Source organism: Squalius cephalus (assembly GCF_949319135.1).
Source record: "Squalius cephalus genome assembly, chromosome: 11".
In the NCBI taxonomy this organism is placed as follows: domain Eukaryota; kingdom Metazoa; phylum Chordata; class Actinopteri; order Cypriniformes; family Leuciscidae; genus Squalius; species Squalius cephalus.
This window is the reverse complement of record NC_137132.1, coordinates 23,106,416-23,127,579: the sequence shown is the minus strand read 5'-3', so window position 1 is coordinate 23,127,579 and position 21,164 is coordinate 23,106,416. Positions and strand designations below refer to the sequence as shown.

The following is a 21,164-nucleotide window of genomic DNA, read 5'->3' as shown; positions in this document are numbered from 1 at the left end:
AACAAGACTTTTATGTGTCAAATACGGAACGATTCCGTATTATACGGAACGGTTGGCAACCCTAGTAAACAGCCCCTTAATCTCGTTCTGATGTTAGTGAATTTGGAGTATTCTAAATGAGCGGCCGCGTGCACAAGGTTAGTAATTTGCATAAAACATGCCCAAACCATCTCCATATTTGGGCTTTCCGCAGACGTTTTCCTTACAGCCTTGCGTCATTCTATCTATGCAGACTCGCTCTTACCAGATCCTCGAGCAAAACCAGTTCAAACGCAATAAACACCTTTTATGCAGACTTCTCATTAGCCAGCTGTACATACGTGTATATTTGCATTATTCCGAGAAACCTCACAGTTGAAGCTATAACGCAGCTTTTCCTAAATTTTTTCGTAAATTTAAAATAAATTTTAGTACGACCGTTTTTGGTGAATCATGATTTGTTTGTGAAAATGTTCATAGGCAGATTTCATGCACAAATTGAGCATGTGCGTATGCATGCTTTGTGAATGAGACCCAGTGTTCTCAAACCATGTTAGCTGAAATAAAATTTTTTTTTTTTTTTTTCAGTTTGCTACCCTTCCCTGACTTTGGCTTCCTGCCCTCAACAACCACTGACACCATTATTTGTTCTGTTGACTGTAATGTGTTAGCTCCCTTAGGTCCATAGCCTTCTTAGCCTTTTAGCAGAGTACTGCCCGGATACGTAGAGACAGTGGGCTGTGGCAGGCTGAAAACTCACAGTCTCCAGGGATTTATGTGACTGATCTGAAGATGACCCGATTACCGTCATGTGCTGCTGCCTAGAAACACTGAGCTCCAGTCAGACACAATTACTTGTGTTCTTGTCTTCAATGCTTTGATAGAATAAACAGGTTTGGTCTCAGATTAGCAGCTTCAGTTTGGAAGAATATGTTTGTATGTTTTTGGAGCATAAGTCTCTTATGCTAATCAAGGTAAAAAACAATAATGTCGTAAAATATGAATACAATTTATATAAGTTTTATATTTTAAAATATTTTTATATTTAGAGTTATATATATATATATATATATACGTACATGCCTCATTAGTAGCTGTTTCAATGGGCCGCTATATGTAAGTCATCCATCATATTGGAACGGTCAAAGCCAGTCTGTGAACATTTGAGAGCAAGTTGACTGAGCGTCTGCAACCGTAGTTAGACGCATGTATGAATATCTATATCTGCAATAGACTTCAGCAGATGATTTTGCCAAACTAATACAATACAACAAGACGAAGGCATTATCTAGCACGACATTAAAAAGTTACCATAGTATAAAAACCTGTTGTAATGAGTTAATGCATATAAAAACACAATAATAACCTGTGAAGGTTATCCCATTTCTCTGGGAATTTAAATCTCTACGCAGTGTTGTGGAATCTTGGCAAACTCATTGATTTTTTTACTATGAGTGACGACAGAATCTGAAAAGTTGACCGTTCCAAGATGGCGGACATGTTGACGTGTCTGGAGCGGTCGAATGTGAAATCTATGTATACATATCTGTGGTCACATGACCCTTCAGAAATCATTCTAATATGCTGATTTGCTGCTCAAAAAACATTTCTTATTATTATCGTCATTGATTATTATTCTTTTATGATGATTTGAATTGAATAATATATTTTGTCAGACAGTCCCTGTCCCTGACAGTCCCTCTTCCTCCCTGTTGTCATGTAAGACATATGCTCTGTTACTACTGCAGAGTCTCACTATGAGAGAACATGTGAGCATGACTTCATCAGTTTCTGTCAGAAGTGTATTAGACGTTACGCCAGCATCCTGTCAGAATTTTTTTTTTTTTGTGAGGCAGTGCTTTCAACTTTTTTGCACACTGTCGCCGTGTATTAACCTGCTGTGATATTTATTTCCCCAGTCAGTCTGATATATTTTGAGATTTGCTTTGCGCTACATCATATGTTTGCAGCAGAAACCTGACCAGCAACAGGTGACATTTATGCTATCTGTTCAGCAGAGAAAAGCAAACAGAATGAATCTTTTTAGGTCAAAAGAACCATACAGGTCTTCAAAGCTTCTTTTTTTTCTGTCCATTTTCTTTATTTTTAATAGAATAAAGATAACAGTAAAGCTAACATAAGCTGAACAGACATACTTGTTTCTATATAATGCTGTATTTATTTGCTCACAGATCGTGAAAGGAAAAATATTTTATTATATCAGGTTTATTGCCTTAGAAACCGTATCCGCAGGGTAATAATCTATTTAATGACAACGGGTTACACCATCCTACATCTTTAAATAGACACTGAACAGTTAGTACATGAATAATGAAATATGAATACAAAGGGCCAGGTAGTTTGTTTCTGAATGCAGTTGTTAACATTTCTTTTTTTAATCATTGAGTTAGCTGAAGGACAGTTTTACATAAGATTTGTTAAAAAATGCTAAATAAACTAGATGATATTTATTGAAATAATGAATTAATTGATTGCAAAGATATCATGTAACAAAATGTAGTGCACTACAACTATTTGAACTATAGCAATAGTATTTATATAGCATTATTACATGGCTTGGTTGAATTTTAATGTAGAATGCGGTCTGTTATTTCTTGATAACAGACCGCTGCGAAGTATAACACACCGTTGCCATGAAAAACAGAGCATTGCTATGGACGCAGGATTCTAACCGTAGAGACGGAATGGACTATTTTCTTTAGCAGAAGCAATACAATCGTTTTTAAATCAATAAACTCCTTTTTAAATCAATATTTTGTGTCAAATTATTGATTTATTTGGTAGGTAGCCATGTAATAAGTGGGATAATGTAGAGCGAGGCGGTTGTTATAGCGAATACAACCCCTTCAGGCTGATTCAAGACTGATCCTGATCAGCCTGTCGGGGTTGTATTCGCTATAACAACCGCCTCGCTCTACATTATACCTTACATAATACCTATATACCGAATGCAGTATGTAATGCACTAATATTCGATTTTGAACATAGCCCATGTTTTTATGTAGCCTATATCTGTGGGGAAAAGAAAGTTTGCTGCCCTTGAGTGTGCATAGATTGATTTCCACATAAGCGCATGACATGTATATCTGTTATCTGGTCACATGACAAACTATAAACACTGCTTTTGTTCATGCAAGTGTTGTCAAGTACATGTCTTCTGATAGAAAGGGAGTTGGTTTTCTAAAAATGCCTTGTTATCATTGTCTGCTCACTGCAAGTTAATACAGTTAGCACACGTCTGGAGCAGGTCACATCTGGATGACATCATCACCTGGGATGTGCTGCAGGTGTTGGGCTGCAGGCCTTTGATTTGACAGCACACGAAACAACCTCATGAATGATAAATCAGCTGGGAAATTCCCATATCGCCCCTACTTCATCTTCATGATTATTTCATGTCACCGAGCTCATTTATTATTCATCCCGCTCCCACGACTTTGGATAAGATTTAATCACTACATAAAAAGATTCTTCTCATTTTCATTCTAGGAATAGTAAATCCTTTAATAAGTGCATGGAATAATACGATTTACATAGATGTACTGTTAAATATACATTGTGATATTTTCATGCGTTTTGTGATAATACAATCATTAGTTAATTATCTCACCTTCACCAACATGTCTCACTTTGTTAGGCACATTTTAGAGGTGAATATTGCGTCATTTAGATCAGATTTTCATCTGAGATTTTCTGTGTTGGTCTAGACTTCTCTTAATTTGTCTCTTTATCTTGTTTTTTTTTACCTCCCTAGAGCACCTTTAAATTTAAATCGGAAAGTGATATCCATCTGGCTGACCACCATAAACAAGTGTTGTACGATGGAAAGTTAGCAAACAGTGTCTCCTTCACTTACAACGCCAAAGCCACAGACGCTCAGCTCTGCCTGGAGTCCTCGCCCAGAGAAAACCCATCCATTTTCGTGCATTCGCCTCACGCTCTAATGCTACAGGTACATTTAATGTCTGCTTAACACTTTAAGACTCCTTTCTACTCTCTTAATCCTTAATAAACTGCATAATGGTTTGTAATGTCACTAAATGTTAATCAGATTCTGCGTTGTTTCGCTAACACCATAGGATAATGTCAGTGTTTGCCATTCAATGGTAATTGTTTATAGAGATTAGTCAGTGGTTAATGTGAGTCGGTACTTTCAAAAATGGCAAAAAAGTTCCTTACTGATTGCATCAATCACTACTTTTTAATCCATGTGATTTTTCCCTTCTGTTTCTTTAAGGATGTTAAGGCCATCGTTACACACTCCATTCATAGTGCCATTCACTCCATTGGCGGTATCCAGGTGTTGTTTCCTCTCTTTGCACAGCTGGATTTCCATCAGCACAATGAAAGCCAGGTGGAAACCACAGTGTGGTAAGTTATATTATGTCCACCAAAAGTTTGGGGTCAGTAAGACAAAATTAATACTTTTATTCAGCAAGGATGCCTTAGATGGATAAAAAGTTACAGTAAATACATCTATAATGTTACAAAATAATTATTGTTCAAATAAATGCTGTTCTATTCATCAAAGAATCCTGAAGAAAATGTATAATCTCCACAAAATATATTGAAAAGCACAACTGTTTTCAATTTTGATAAAACATGCAATAAGAAATGTTTCTTGAGCACAAAATCAGTATATTAGAAGGATTTTTGAAGGATCATGTGACACTGAAAACTGTAGTAAATGAATGAATGGATACTGAATAAGTAATGAATACTGAAAATTCAGCTTTGCTAACACAGGAATACAATACATTTTAAAATATATTAAAATAGACGATATTGATTTTTGTATTGTAAAAATATTTCACAATATTGCTGTTTTTATTGTGTATTTGATCAAATAAATGCAGCCTTGATGAGCACAAGAAACTTCTGTCAAAAACATTGAAAATCTTACTGACCCCAAACTTTTGAACTTTATAGTGAATTATTATTTTCATGTTAAGGCCAAAAAACAGCAAATGGCAGTTATATTTGGTCAAAATAAAACAATAAACAATAAAAACAGTAATTGTAAATGCCACAAGTGAATTTGGGCATCACAACATTATATGAAAATTAAAAATTAATTTTGAAATTTGTTAAAGAGTACATTTGAAGGTGTTATTAAATATATATATATATATATATATATATATATATATATATATATATATATATATATATATATATATATATATATATGGTTACAAGATTAACGTTAAGTGAGCTTTAGATGATGCACAATTAAATATCCAATCTTCAATATATATACAAAAATCTTAACAATCAACCAATTGCATCAAGTGCAGAATGTTCTTGCCATTGGTCGACAAGTCTTTAATCTTGAATCTTAAGAAGCGGTTACCCAATAAAGTTGTGTAATGAGATGTTTTGGTGCAGTTCAACTCTCCTGGCCTTCCTGATGGAGCTTCTCAAGAGCTCAGTGGCAATGCAAGAGCAGATGCTTGGTGGGAAGGGTTTCCTGGTGATTGGATACCTCCTGGAAAAGGTGATGTGACTGTTTTCTTTTGTTTTTAATTTTCTAACATATAATTTAGATTGGTTTAAGCTGAAGTCTGACATTTTTGTGCTGTTAGCAAACCCAAACGGAATTGCAAAAATAGTGGTTTCCAAGCAAATTTTCCCAAACCATTGGTCAGACAAAACGGTTGTTCCACGGCTCAGAGAATTGGTTAGGCCATTGCACATTGTTTACACTCTTTGGAGAAATCAGCCTGCAAATATCTTATAGTTGCACATTAATCTGGATAGGAGAAGATATTTTAACACTGGTTAAAATACTATTCTAAAGGTGCTGTATGCAATCTACTAAAGCATAAAAATACCATAATATGTTTGCAGAGATTTAGTAAACATCCTAAATCCAAATACTTGTTCCTCCGAAAAACAAAAAGACACTCCAGGTTGTCAGTTGGCATATTGCATCCATGGAAGCCAGCAAACAAACTAGGTCAGAGATCACAGATTTTTAATATGAAAACAATAAAAATCCATTAGCTGATCAACTTTCCATTGTCAATTGTGTTTGTTCCTGTTGCGTGTCCCCAATCTGGCAACCCGCCCGAGCGTCGAGTCTGTGGAGTAGAGGGCGGGGGAAACAACTCTCTCCAGTATTTTGAATTGCAGTACCCATTTCACCCACTAGCTGTCAATATTACAAACTGCACCTTTAAAAAAAAACTAAATGCATGAAGCTAAAAATGAATTGCTCTTTTCTTTAAATGGTTATAAGAGTATTAAGATGTTCTCTTTCAGAAGGAGTTGTCATGACCTCGATTGACTCAAGCTTTTGTAAGCATGAGCTGAATAATAATAATAAAAAAAACATGCACGCAATTAATTTGCTAGGACAGAGGAGAAAGGCACATTATGGTTGATGAATGACAAATGCACACTTCAGCATTTCCTCGGCGAATGCCGGTTCAACGGCGCTATTATATTCTTCCTTGTCCATGCGTTTATTGCGATGACATACAAATGATCCCAGTGTCATTATTATTTTTTTCCTCTTGCTATCTTTACTCATTCATAGCTGTCCTTATTTCATAGTCTCAATGTACAATTGGCTCCATCTAAAGTTGGCACTTGAGTAAAAGCCTCACTTTGTCATTTAACAGCAGCAGCTGTAAATCTGAGCTGGACGGCACCTGAATGATCCCACTGTCTGCCGTCCCGTTCACATGTAGCCGGCCATCTGTTTGTGTCTCGTTTATACTCACTCCTGTCTCACACCACGCACCTGTCTGGACCTCATTTGCCAGCTGAGACTAATAACACAGAAAGTCTCTACAAAGTTAAAGTCCTTGTTTAACTACAAAGTCAAACTATGGCTTCAAGTTTAAGATGTTGGTTTATTCATTTATTTGAAAATCAGAGGTTGGTTTGGGAAACTAACAAAAATCTCACAATTGTTTCTCAGTCATCGCGGGTGCACATCACCAGGGCCGTTCTGGAGCAGTTCCTGTCTTTCGCCAAATACCTGGATGGCCTTTCCCACGGTGCACCTCTCCTCAAACAACTCTGCGACCATATCCTGTTCAATGCGGCTATTTGGATCCACATACCCGCGAAGGTGAGCAAGGTCATGTCTTTTCCAGAAGATACTCAGATACATCCCCATGAAACATGACAGCAATTAGGAGCATCTGAGTACACTGTGATGGGAACTGGTTCCACGGAGATCGTAGTGACCAGGTCAGATGAGCACACCGTGATGTTTACTGAAGTAACCATAAGGCACAAGTGTTCACATCAGAACAACAAATGAGTCAACTGGCACTGCATCTGAAACATTGTTCTTCTCAGGTGACGTCACAGATTTCTCTCTTTTTTTAAATCCCGGACACACTTTAGATTAGGGTCCAATTCTCACTATTAACTAACTATTAACTACTATTAACGATTAACAACTTTTGCCTCAATAAACTCCTAATTCAGTTTAGGTCTTGGGTAGGATTAAGGGATGTAGAGTATGGTCATGCAGAATAAGGCATTAATATGTAAACAGCAATTACCCTAATATGCATGCTAATAAGCAACTACAGTAGTCAACATTTGAAGTGGATCAAAAAAGTTGTCCTAAGACAAGAACAGGTATTGTTCAAAATTCAATTCAATAAATTCCTAAACCATAAAATCGAGTCCCATCCTACATTTTTTTTTCTTCTCATTCCTATACCTTCTCATTGAATACACTTTAATGAAAGAAAACAATCTTATTGACTTTAATATTCATCTCTCTTGATAATGAGTTGCATGTCATCTAAAAGGCAGATGCCAAAAAGCATCTAAATTAAAATCGTTCACTACTCCTAAACTGCTTCTTTTCTTTTTTTAACTGAATTTTTTTTCGACAGTAACAACTTCAGTCTGCTGCCTCATTCACCTTGTCACCTGCCAAAATGTCACAGCTTTGAAGAAAAGTGATATTTTTCTTTAAAAAGTTTAACAAAATTATTGTCACAGATGGTTGACAAATTTAGAGTGAAGTTCAAGCTGAAAAAGGAGATTTTGACCCTGCTTTGCTATGACCCATAAAGGAGAGGATGAAGCGTTTCTAAAAGAAGCAAGTCTTTGTGCTGCTAGTATTGCTCACTTCAGTTTCTGCACTGCTGCTGACTGTCATGAATAAATAAAGGAGGTACGAAAACACAAACAGGATCAAAACAAAGACCTTTGGTCACTGGATGCTTGCCATGGCTCCAAAAGAAGGGAGATAATGGGAGTTCTCTCTCTCTCTCTCTCTCTCTCTCTCTCTCTCTCTCTCTCTCTCTCTCTCTCTCTAAAGAGATAATAAGTGGGGAAGGAAGGATGGATAGAAGGAAGAAAGGAAGAAATGAAGGGAGGAAGGGAGGGTGCAGAGTGAGAAGGAAAATAAAAACAAGGAAGAAAAAATAGCTAGATGGAAAGAAAGAAAGAAACTAAGAAAGAAAGAAAGGGAAGGAGAGTGGAGGAAGTAAGCAAAAAGAATAAAATAAAAGGAGCTGGAAAGGTAAAATGGAAAGATGCATGATGGCAGGATCAAAAATAAATAAAAAATAAAGAGAACGAAAGAAAAACCGGAAGGAAGGTGGATGAAAGAGAATAAGAGAATGACAAGAAAAAAGGGGAAGAATGAGATAAAAGTAAAGAAAAATGGAAGGAAAGAAGCAAGAGAGAAAAATAAGTCACAAATGGAAATAAAATAGGAAGGAGAAAAAGTAAACATGGCTAGATGGATGAATAGAAAAAGAAGTAAAGACTGAGAAAAGTGTAAGAAAGAAAAACAGCAGGAGTCATGAAAAGGAAAGAGAAGAAGTCAAAGACAGAGGGAGTGTGAGGAGGGAGCTCAACACGAGAGCAGTGTTCTCTCCTCAGGCCAGAAGAGTTTATGGAGTTGCATCATGTTTTTTTTTACCTTCCCATCATCCCAGTCGAGCCCAGTCTCCTGCATGAGTGGCCAGTAATTGGATGAGTTATATTCTTTCATCAGCGTTTTTTATTGTCCTCCAAGGTCCTCCTGCAGCACTGTCACTAGTCAGGTCTGACAAACCAACCACTGTAGCTCTTGACATTCGGCTTCATCAAAAACATTCCCCGTATCTGCTGTTCTCCTGCAGAGTTAGCCGTGTCAGAGGTGAAGCTCCAATGGAAATGGGAAACAGAATTTTAATGAGGAATCTTTGGATGCAGTTTAGAAACAACAGAAGGATGATGAGAAGTAATCATCAGAGTTTAGTATTCTTGCTCAAGGCAGCTGTAACCTTTTGTAACCATACATCTGTGTTTGTGTGTTTGTGTTGTTCAGGTTCAGCTCTCGCTGTACACGTACCTTTCGGCAGAGTTCATTGGCACGGCAACCATCTACAACACCATCCGTCGAGTGGGGACCGTCCTGCAGATCATGCACATACTGAAGTACTATTACTGGGCTGTGAATCCTGCCCACACCAGCGGCATCACACCCAAAGGCCTGGGTCTGTACGCGCACACACACACACACACACACACACACACACACACACACACACACACACACACACACACACACGTTAACGTAACTATCTAAATGGGGACATTCCATAGACGTAATGTTTTTATACTGTACAAACTGTATATTCTGTCCCTTACACTAACCCTACCCCTAAACCTAGCCATCACACAAAACTTTTTGCATTTTTACATTTATTAAAAACCTTTATTTACATTATTTTTATACCAGTTTTATAAATGAGGACGTTTGAGATTTTGTCAGGTTTTGTTCACTTCTGGATACAAATTTGTCCCCAAAATATAATTAAGTACACACACACACACACACACACACACACACACACACACACACACACACACACACACACACACACACACACACTCTCGCAACATGTTGCATGCAATTTAATCTAAATGAATCTACATTTATATTATGTTATATATTTTTATTCTTTATGTCGCCCTTCCAAAAAAGCAGCATACTATAGCTGCCACTTTACACAAATAGGGTACAATTTGGTGTCCTGATACTTTTTCTGAGGTAGTAAAAGCACACAATTGGAGTAAGAACTATAATATATATGTAAAATAATTATTTATATTTCTATATTATTTTTATTAATTGTTTAATCATTTTATTGACCTGGAATCAATAAATAGTTTGCAGTGTTACTTTGCAGTTATATTACTGCATGATTTCTCCACTACATTTTGAAAATTAGGATGTTTTTTTATTTTGTATAATTAATACTTATTTCATAATTTATTTTTTATTTAATTTTATGTATTTATTAAATTTTTTTATTGCCTTTCAGCCTGTGATCAATTATTATTATTATTATTATTATTAATACATTGTATTATCATATATTTTTTTAAATCATTTTTTGTAATTATTTGATACTAATATCAAATATTTGATACTAATTTGATACCATTTATTGCTTGAAAATAATTAAATGACATGAATCAGGGTTTTAGACTATACACAAGTTGCAAACATGGCACATTTTTTATGGAATTAATATAAAATAGAGCACCCTAGTAGGGACATCAGCGTCAAATTCATCCTGGTCTAATAAACAGTCTGCAGTTTCTGAGAGTGAATTTTAATGAAGCTCAACACTGTCACCTGCGGAGTACTTTTGAATAAACCTAGCCTAGCATTGTAACTGCCCGCACCTTTCTCTGACATTTGGTACAATTTCTCTTTCCCATCCTTTCAAACATGTTTTAAACGCTCTCCGTAGAGGTATAAAAGAGCACAGTGGAGTAATAATAACCCACATTGTGAGACACTGGAACTAGTCTTCTGGATTTCACATGGCTCACCATGGGCAGCTCGCAACTAGCCTTTCATGGTTGAACATATGCTTTCCTTTTCATCTCTTACTCCCCTTTATAGCCTTTTTTTATATAGATCATTACTTTTAACTGTACCATACTTGGTTTTCCTATTCTTTCCTGTCTTATAACACACTTTCAGGTACACACTCTTTCTTTTTCCTCTCCTCTATTCTGTTTTGTCTCTCTTTTCCTCATGCCAAAGCTTCCACTGTTCTCTCTGCAATGATTTCCCGCTGAAGTTGAAAGCACCTACAGCTAGAATCTTTTAGAGTTTCATGTCCTCTGAATAATTCACAAATACTCTCTCTTCACTCGTTTTGAGGTCAGGGTCTGTGTTCTATGCTCTCGACTATTTTAGAACAATTTTGTTGTTTGTTAAAACAGAGAGGCAAAAATTACCTTTGTGATAGTGTTTTGCATTGATAAATTGACTGTACTGTATATATTGGAATTCATGTTAGATAGCATGAAGCTGTTCAGTGACTTTAATAAGCAGCAGACTGAGAGATTAAAAGAACTTCAGAGATTCAGTGTGCTGGCGCTCTCACTGTGGGACTGAGAAATATAAATGTGCTTAATTATTCCTTTTGGTTACTGTATATGAAATCGCATTAAACAAAGCGTTAAGAGCTATAGATTAGTTGTTAGCACCAAGTATTTTGTATCATCAGGATACACAGCTACTTTCATTTTTTTCACAGTTTTAAATGCCATAAGTTTTGTCTTGTGACAAAAATATCCTTTACATTTAGTCAATATTTCATGTCATATTCAGTTATTTATTTGTGACTAAACTGCATCTCATTTTAGTCGACAAATACATTTTTTGTTGCAGAATTGAACCAAATGTCAAAGATTCCAATTTTTTAAAACATTTTATATATAATTTTGATGACGTTTTAGTGCACCGTTACTAAAACAATGTATTCACAATGTGACTTTGATTTTCTGAGATTATAATGTAATTTAGAATATACAGCAGTTAATGTTTTGTGTAAATATTTGATTAATATCATATACACCGATGAGCTAAAACATTATGACCATTCACAGGTGAAGTGAATATCCTTGATCATCTCCAAACAAGGCCACATATTAAGGTCTGGGTAGATTAGATCAGTTCAGTTCTCATAATCAAGGTGTTGGATTCAGGAGAAATGTATTGTTGGATGCAATAAATTGTAATGGCAAGGCGACAGGGCCAGAGTATCTCTGAAACGGCAGGGCTTGTGGGATGATCCCGGTCAGCGGTGGTGAGAATTTACCAACAGTGTCCAAGGAGAGACAAACCACAAACTGGTGACAGGGTGTTGGGCGCCCAAGGCTCATCGATGCTCGAGGGCAACGAAGGCTATCCCGTCTGGTCAGAGCCAACAGAAGGTCTACTGTGGCACAAGTACATTGAAATTGTAATGATGGTTATGGGAGGAATGTGTCACAACCACAGTGCTGTGTACAGGTATGGGACTGTTCAGCCGCAGACCAATCAGAGTGCCTATGATGACCCCTGTCCACCATCGAAAGCACCTACAATGGGTTCGCGAGTGTAAGAACTGGGCCTTGGAGCAGTAGAAGAAGGTCGCCTGGTCTGATGAGTCCCGTTTTCTTTTACATCACGTGGACGGCCGTGTACGTGTGCCGTTTACCTGCGGAAGTGATGGAGGCAGGATGCTCTGTGGGACGACAACAAGCCAGTGGAGGGAGTGTGATGCTCTGGGCAATGTTCTGCTGGGAAACCCTAGGTCCGGCCAGTCATGTGGATGTAAATTTGACACTTGCAACCTACCTATATATTGTTGCAGACCAGGTACCAGGTTCATGACAATGGTGTTCCCTGGTGGAAGTGACCTCTTTCAGCAGGATCATGCTCCCTGTGCACACATTGTTCAGGAATGGTTTGATGAACATGATGAAGAGTTCAAGGTGTTGCCCTTGCTTCCAAATTCGCCAGATTTCAACCCAGTTGAGCATCTGTGGGATGTGCTTGACCAACAAGTTCGATCTACAGCGACCCCACCTCTCAACCCTACAGGACTTGAAGGATCTGCCGCTAATGTATTGGTGCCAGAGACCACAGGACACCTTCAGGGCTCTTGTAGAGTCCATGCCTCGGTGGATCAGCGCTGTTTTGGCAGTACATGGAGGACCAACAGCATATAAGGCAGATGGTCATAAGGTTTTGGCTCATAGATATGTATCTACAGTCTATAGGATTTAGGTGAGTTGGTTAACTCACTGACAAAGTCTGAAGCCCAGTGTTTTTCATCATATTTGAAAGGCATATTTTTGGCAATTATATGTTTTCTTACTTAATTCTTACTTGTTTTCTTCTTTTCTTAAATACATTTCTTACTTAAATGCTGTTGTTAAATGTTCTGGCAAGGAGATAAACATGGAGGACTGTGTACAGCTCACTCAGGGCGGGGTCTATGCCAATAGGGCGGAGTCCGTCAGCAGTTGTGGGTGGGGCCTGTGCAATGTGACATCACATAGCATAGAAACTGCAAACTGCTTATTCTGAGACACTACTTATGGGGATTTAAAAAACATTATAATTACCATTATAGGGTGGTTGTGTACACACACTGCTGACACATTTATGTTCAAACACCATGTAAAAGTGAATTTAGCATAAAAGGTCCCCTTTAATATTCTTTGTGGAGGTCATGATACATCCTTTTTTACAGGATACTTTATTGAAAAGAAAGCTCAAAAGAAGCATTATTTTTTAGATGGAAACATCTTGATCAATTTGATGTGTCCATGCTGAATACAAGTATTTATTAATTTGAAAAAAACTGGCTCCAAACTGATACCATCTACACAGTGGTATCTACCAGCAGGGCCTAATTGCCGAAGCTAATCAAGTACATGTTCTTTGGATAAGTTGAGCTGTGGTGCTCGTATGGAAGCTGTAGGATCGAATGCATGTATTATTATCTGTGCAAACGGCTTTTCAAGATAAGAATCTTTTTATATTGAGTGTGTGTGTTATTACTATGTTATGTTCTATAGATATCCATTTTGTCTTCGTCACAATCTGAAATTATTCTGGTGAGCCTGAAGAAAGAGTAATTCATTATCAAAGTGACGGTAATACCAAATCTTCACAGATTGTTGCGATTTGCTTCTCCACAATTTCCTTCCATCTTTTCTCTTTTCTCTTTTGCTTAAAATAAAATAGGAAGAAAACCCTCCACCGAAAAATTAGAGAGCGTGATGTTTTTTTCACAAAGCAGTAAACGATTAAGCCTGTAATTTGTCTTAGAAGTAGTGGATTGGATTACTGATTTTGCTGAAGCTTTTTTGTGTTGTTGACCCCTGAGTCTGGTTTTGATTACACATAAACAGATTCAGATCGCTGCAATTGGCTGGTGCGGGGATGGAGCGTGAGTGGAGAGGGTAGGTAGCATGGGTTGTGCCTAATATGCTGTGTTTTGTTTTGAAATAAGGGCTCAATCTCACTTTTTTACACCTATTGGTCAGTGGCAATGCTGGTTTTAAGAGCGCCAGGTGCTAGAAAGACCCTTACAGCTATTCAAATTGTCAAGTGCTGTCTGTGGATGTGGAAGCCAAGTAGTACATCACTCTTCCAGACAGAGAGTTTCATGTGAAATTAATAATGTGAATAACATGAGTTTATGCGCCAGAATCATCCTTTTGTTTTTACCATACAAGTTAATACAAACGAACCTCTATGGCAGTGTATATCAGAAGTTTGGGGTCTCGTATGCTCACTAAGGCTGCATTTATTTAATAAAAAATATGTTTAAAACAGTAATATTGTGAAATGTTATTACAATTTAAAATAATTGTTTCTATTTGAAAATCTTATTTATTCCTGTGATGCAAAGCTGAAATTTCAGCATCATTACTCCAGTCTTCAGTGTCACATGATCCTTCAGAAATAATAATAATATGATGATTTGCTGCTCAAGAAACATTTATTATTACTATCAACATTGAACAGTTGTGCTGTTATTTGTTTTGTTTCTTGGAAATGGTGATCATTTTTTTTTTTCAGGGTTCTTCGATCAAATGAAACTGCAAAGGAACATAACAGTATTTATTTGAAATAGAAATATTTTGTAACAATGTAAATGTCTTTAATACCACTTCCGATACGTAGCAAGAATGCACTAAATTGATCGGAAGTGATACTCCCAGTGTAATAATTAATTACATTTTCTTCAGGCTCATAAAACGGCACAGAATCTTTTCAGATTGTGATTAAAACTAAATGAATATCTAAAGAACCTAACACTTAGTACACACATATATACACACAAGTGCAGAAGATGGATGGCTTTTCTTATCATGAAAAGCAGCTGGTGCTGATATTACTACACCATCATGAAGATTAAACCTCAGCGACACACAAAGAAACACTCAAACACGTTTCGCAGTCACACCAGGTGAAGAGGTCCTAGAGGAGCTCTCCTAAAGTATGTAAAATAATTTGTCTCTGGCTTGCCAAGTAGGTAATTCTATGTGGCGGTCTGCATTGATTTATTCTTCATTTGTCAAACGCTGCAGTCTTTTTTGTCTTTTCCACAAAGGGATGGGTTATAGTGAAAGCAGTATAACATAATGAAGTTGTTCAATTACTGCAACAAAGAGTTCTGTTTTACACTGGAGCAACATCAGCTAATCACAAACCTTTCTCTCTCTCTCTCTCACACACACACACTCTCTCTCTCTATCTCTCTAAGAGCAAGCAAGACTTCACAAATTAAAGTCATGCATCACTCCTGCCCATTGTTTTCAATAGCACAGACAGCCTTTTCTCACCAGTGTCTTGAGAGACATATATAGAAAGACTCCCTCAAGAAACATCAAGCACAGCGAAAAGTTCTTGAATTTAAAGTGGCAGTAACAAACCTCAGTACCCAAGACACTGATAGAGCTGTCTGTGGATGTCTGTGCTATTAAATTGGATCTGTTTTGTTCATGTAGCTAGTTATAAACATGTTGACAGACTGAATAACTTTAAAGTCCCCCTATAGTCAATAATTTTATCCCTTAAAACTCATCTTTGATCACCAAAATGACGTGGTTCTATGAAAATGCGAATTAACCCCGCCTCCACTCACTCATGCCAGCTCAGAGATCCACTCGTTGACGTGATTGTTTACAGGGTAGTTTGTGACGTCAGAAACACCAGCGATTTCAAACCTTGTTTTTGAGACTGATTATTTTTAAGTAGAAAATACTCAGCAATGGTGTTGACTTATGAATTTGCACATGGTTTGTCTTAAAGCATTTGAAATAAAATAAACAACATTAAAAACTTGATTTTCACCACAAGGGGATTTTAACTAACTAGTGAAAATGTAGCTTTCTTCTGACTGCAGTCCCAGCCAACTGAACGCTTTGCTAACGTTCCCATTATGTTATGAAAACGTTATTTCTGAATGTTCTCTTTTTTTTATTTGGGACAGCATTAACGTTCATGTACTTGCGTAGAGACATGTTTTGGTGTTTAAATGCTCGAGCACACACACAGTTAATCACCGTTGTTAATGTTTAGCCGGTCAAAACCCAAGTCCAGTTCTGCTGTGTGAGATCTTTTGTGTAAAACTCCAGGGGCTGAATAAATTTTTCTTTTGGCTTCGTTTTCCCATTTTCCTGGCTTCAGAAGATAAGCCGTAGTATGACTCCAGATCCAATTACTGTATATTTACTGTGGCCCGCATTAAGACATACACCCTCTGAAGGGATGGTTTTTAATTTCACTTCTGTATATGCCCCACAGATCCATTTTGATAAGGAGCTTCCACATACACTGCTGTTTGGGCTGATCTTCAGGATAGTGCACTGCATAGGGAGACTGTGAGAGTACATATGCATTGATTATCTGTTTGACACCATGCCAGATTCATTACTCTTTGCAAATAAGAGATAGTGTTTGCCGTGAGTGTTCATATTCACAATCAATTAAATGGTGCAGGAAGAAGTGTTATTGAGTAAAAGAGATATCAGTCATTCTATTGATCTGTTTAGTTTTGCTTGAATCATGAATTTGATCTCCTAATGAGATCCAGTAGACAGGAAAATTGTTTAAAATATTTTTTTCCCCCAATTTGGAGATAAACCAATCTACGCCCAGTTGCTCCAAAGTCTCTTAGAATGCAGATTTTGGTGTTTACCAATGAAATTACGCTTTTAATATCAATTTTAGTACTGTAATGGCTGTTCAGATTAATGTGGGCTGGGGAATGTTTTATTTTGTTTGGATTTTTTGGGTTCTTTTTTAGAGAGACAAATTATTAATCATTTATAGAAAAATGTACACTAATCAATCATCTTATTGACTGGGTAGATAACATCCCATGATCTCTCTTTAAAAACAGCTTTCTTTACATTGAAGGAAGGACTAAGACAATGGACAATCAATTGCGTAATCTGTTTAATAAAAGCAATGCTAAGATCTCCATTTATTCAGAAATATGTAGTGAGATTAAAACTGCAGAGGCTGATCTGTTTTTGGAAATGGATCTGTAAATGTAAAAACAGCTCCAGTTGCTTAATTGTGCTTTACAATTCTTGAAGAATAAAACCTTTAAAGATTTTTTTTTTTTTCTGGTCGCCGCTGATATGAATAGAGAAAGAGACATCATACATTTAACAGAGTTGATCATATTAGACAAGTGTAATAGCAAGTGATTGGTGGTGATCAGACCTCCTGAGATCAATTTGTGAATATGACAGCTAATCAATTTGTTCTTCTTTTTATGCTCAGGCCATTCCCAGTAAAACAGCAAATGGAAATCTGTCACTCACACGTCTAAAAAGTACTAAAAAGGAGCTCTGGAAGTATGAGGGTGAATATCACGTTACCAAACATGTTCCTGGTTAAACATTCCAATCAACCAATCAGATTTAAAGGACAAGTTAACAGTTCATGTTAAGTTTAGGCTTACAATCAGGGTTAGGTGCTTCTACACCTATCATTTCCCTCTTATTTTAGGGATATGTTAATGAGTAGGATTGGGTTTAGGTAAGGACTAAGTTTTTGGACTAGAATGTTGTTCCAGGATCAACAAAATATGCTGACCCAGGAAACATGTCTTACTTTGCAAAATCAGAGTGACCAGGGATTCGAAATTAGTGCAGATGTTACTGAAATGAAGTGTGGCCTGCTGAGCTCTAGCTGTCTTCCCGTCTGGAGTTAATAAGGGCTTAGCTTTTCTTCTGAGAACTCTGACCTCTCCGCTCTTCTCGACTGGCAGAAGCCCCTGTCCATGCCACGGTTCTCCACTGACTGAGAGCGAGGCGCTCTTTGACACTCTCACTATGAACTTAATGCCAGTATCTGTGAAACATTAAACATGACATTTCTGAGATGTCGTGCGGTTTGATGTAACAGTTCCTCTGTGACTCCTGTGTTAGCAGACGGTCCTCGGCCCTTGCAGAAAGAGATCACCTCCCTCAGAGCCTTCATGCTGCTGTTCCTCAAACAGCTCATACTGAAGGTAAGCATCATTTCATGTATTCACATAATATGTAGCATATGCAGACAAATGATAATACAAATAAAATGACTTGACATCTGTCCCAAATCATACCATCCTTGAATGTGTATTAACTAACCATAGTTTAACTGGGGTTTTTGTATCAAAACTATATTAACCTGCTAGAATACTACATCTAATACAGTTCAGTAGAATCAATTCATTTTCATTTTGTGCCTGTATTGATTTACCAAAATATAGAGAACAACAGCTCTAGGGCTGTTGCTTTGGCAGGGTTTCGCTCTCATTCACCAATCCCAGCTGTTTACAATTTTCTAACAGGACTGTAGGAAAAAGTGTACACTTGTTCAGACCAGTGCTAACACATCAAGAAATCTGTCAGGTGGCCACAACAATTAGCTCTCAAGCTGCCTGTGCTCTCGCAGTAATGGGAAACATGTGCGTTCATCAGCACAGCTCCAACCAGACAGTTCACGCTGCTTACCTAATAATAATAATAAATAATTTGTTACATATAGTGCTTTTCTGGGTACATAGAAGGAGGGGGGGGGGGGGATCTCCTCAACCACCACCAATGTGCAGCATCCGCCTGGACGATGCAACGGCAGAACGCCCTCCACACACCAGCTTACTGGTGTAGAGCATACCATTCAGTATGTATGGGGATGATTAGGAGGCCATGATGGACAGGGGCCAATGGGCAAATTTGGTCAGGATGCCGGGGGTTAAACCCCTACTCTTTTATCCGAAGGACATCCTGGGATTTTTAATGAGCACAGAGAGTCAGGACCTCGGTTTAACGTCTCATCCGAAGGACGGTGCTCTTTGACAGTATAGTCTCCCCATCACTATATTGGGGTCAGGCCACACAGGACCCACACAGGCCACAGGGTGAGCGCCCCCTGCTGGCCTCACTAACACCTCTTCTAGCAGCAACCTAGTTTTCTCAGGAGGTCTCCCATCCAGTTACTGACCAGGCTCAACCCTGCTTAGCTTCAGTGGGCAACCAGTCTTGGGCTTGTCTTGATATGGCTGCTGGCAATAAGAGACAGCTTGTAAAAATCAGGACAAAACTTTGCTGTGAACATTCATTTCCGCAAACAGCCTCACTGAATTTTAACTCATTGTTATTTTGTGGGGTTTTTTTTTTTCTTCTTTCTATTTATATTTCATAGTTTGTCAGCATGCTGATGGAAGTAGCAGCTTATAAGTGCAGTTGGGTTTTTAACAACAGCATATTGCAAAAGTAGCACAGCTCAGCTTTTTGTTGACGTTTCTTTTTTTTATTATTATTCGCCAGGACCGAGGTGTTAAAGAAGATGAGCTTCAAAGTATTTTAAACTACCTGCTGACCATGCATGAGGTGGGTCTTCGCCATATTACAGTATTCATACATATATATGACATATATCTGTTTTAGAACATTTCCTATTCTTCATTCATGTTCTTAAATGGGCCCAATTTTACACACCTTAAATTAAGATTTGACTGAAAGAAATTCAAATCAGTGACTCAGCGACTTCCTATTACACTTAATCTTTAGTCATTTTAAAGTGGATCATATAGACTACACACATTTCCGAACACCCATCTTCAGGCTAACATATGATTTCCTATCTGAGAATAAGACCAGCGCAAAACTCAATATTTATATATATATATAGTGAATTATTTTATAATTTTTTGTGTAAATAATTGCAAATTAAAAAAAAGAAAAACTACTGTAAATCAAACAACATTTTTTTACTGGAAGTAATGATGCTGAAAATTCAGCTTTGACATCAGAGGAATAATTTTTTATTTATTTTATATTGTAATAATAGTTCACAATACTACTGTTTTTTTTTTATCTATTATATGCAGTATTCTTTTAGAAACATTTAAAAATCTTACAGACCCCAATCTCCCAAACTTTTGAACAGTGATGTACACTTAATCTTATTCTATACTGTTTGAGCATCCCAAAATGCACCTCATGAAGTAAGCTGAACTCAAATCTAGACAAAGGGTGTCCTCTTTGAAGAAACTCAAATATAAGATGGTTTTGATTTATTTAATAATTGGTCACTACATAATTTCCATACTTCCATTATTTAATAGTTTTCAACTTACTATTGTTCTAAAATGTAGAAAATACTCCTATTAAAAAATGATTAAGCCTGCACAAACTTTTAACTGGTACCATGTGCTTCAAGATTGGAATAAAATGCAACACAGAGTTGCATTAAAGAAATATATATGTAATATATATAAGAAGAAGAAGTGTGTGTGTGTGTGTGTGTGTGTGTGTGTGTGTGTGTGTGTGTGCGTGTGTGTGTGTGTGTGTGCGTGTGCTTTATTATGTTTTATTGAAAGCCCAGCGGTGAAGTACCTCTTTAAATGCAGGATGTGTGTTTATGCCTTTTACTCAATTCAGGATGAGAACCTCCATGATGTTCTTCAGCTGCTTGTGGCCCTCATGTCTGAGCACCCTGCCTCCATGATTCCTGCATTTGACCAGAGGAATGGAATCCGGTAAAAATCCTTGTACTCCACACAGAGTCAAATTTCATTATATTTCATCTTGTCTCCCATGATGGAGTTGATACAATCATGAATTATTCACAAGACTCGACATAGGAATTGGAATGATATTTTCATATTTATTTATTTATTTTCTGAGAAGCAGGATAAAGCTCACACCCTGCATGTCAAGCTAATGAAATATAGATGGATTTGATAAAGTTTCGGGATTGGTTTAAAATAACTGATATGACTTTGATGAAAAGCTTCATGGTGGTTTACACAATGCCATTTCCTCTCAAGTGTTACTTATTATTGTTTTTTTTTTTTTTATGTGCCACTTGATTAATTGAAAGACTT

At 37.2% G+C, this 21,164-nt stretch overlaps 1 protein-coding gene across 5 annotated transcripts in view; it reads left to right on the top strand.

The window, feature by feature from the left end:
• Positions 1-21,164, top strand: part of nbeab (neurobeachin b) — a 270,853-nt gene that overhangs the window by 81,957 nt on the left and 167,732 nt on the right. For all 5 annotated transcript variants that reach the window (XM_079885173.1, XM_079885172.1, XM_079885176.1 and 2 more), the window contains exons 9-16: positions 3,755-3,952; positions 4,238-4,371; positions 5,389-5,497; positions 6,929-7,081; positions 9,296-9,464; positions 18,223-18,302; positions 19,603-19,665; positions 20,719-20,816. In XM_079885173.1, the coding sequence (XP_079741299.1) occupies positions 3,755-3,952; positions 4,238-4,371; positions 5,389-5,497; positions 6,929-7,081; positions 9,296-9,464; positions 18,223-18,302; positions 19,603-19,665; positions 20,719-20,816 (1,004 nt within the window). The remainder of the gene's footprint in view (positions 1-3,754; positions 3,953-4,237; positions 4,372-5,388; positions 5,498-6,928; positions 7,082-9,295; positions 9,465-18,222; positions 18,303-19,602; positions 19,666-20,718; positions 20,817-21,164) is intronic.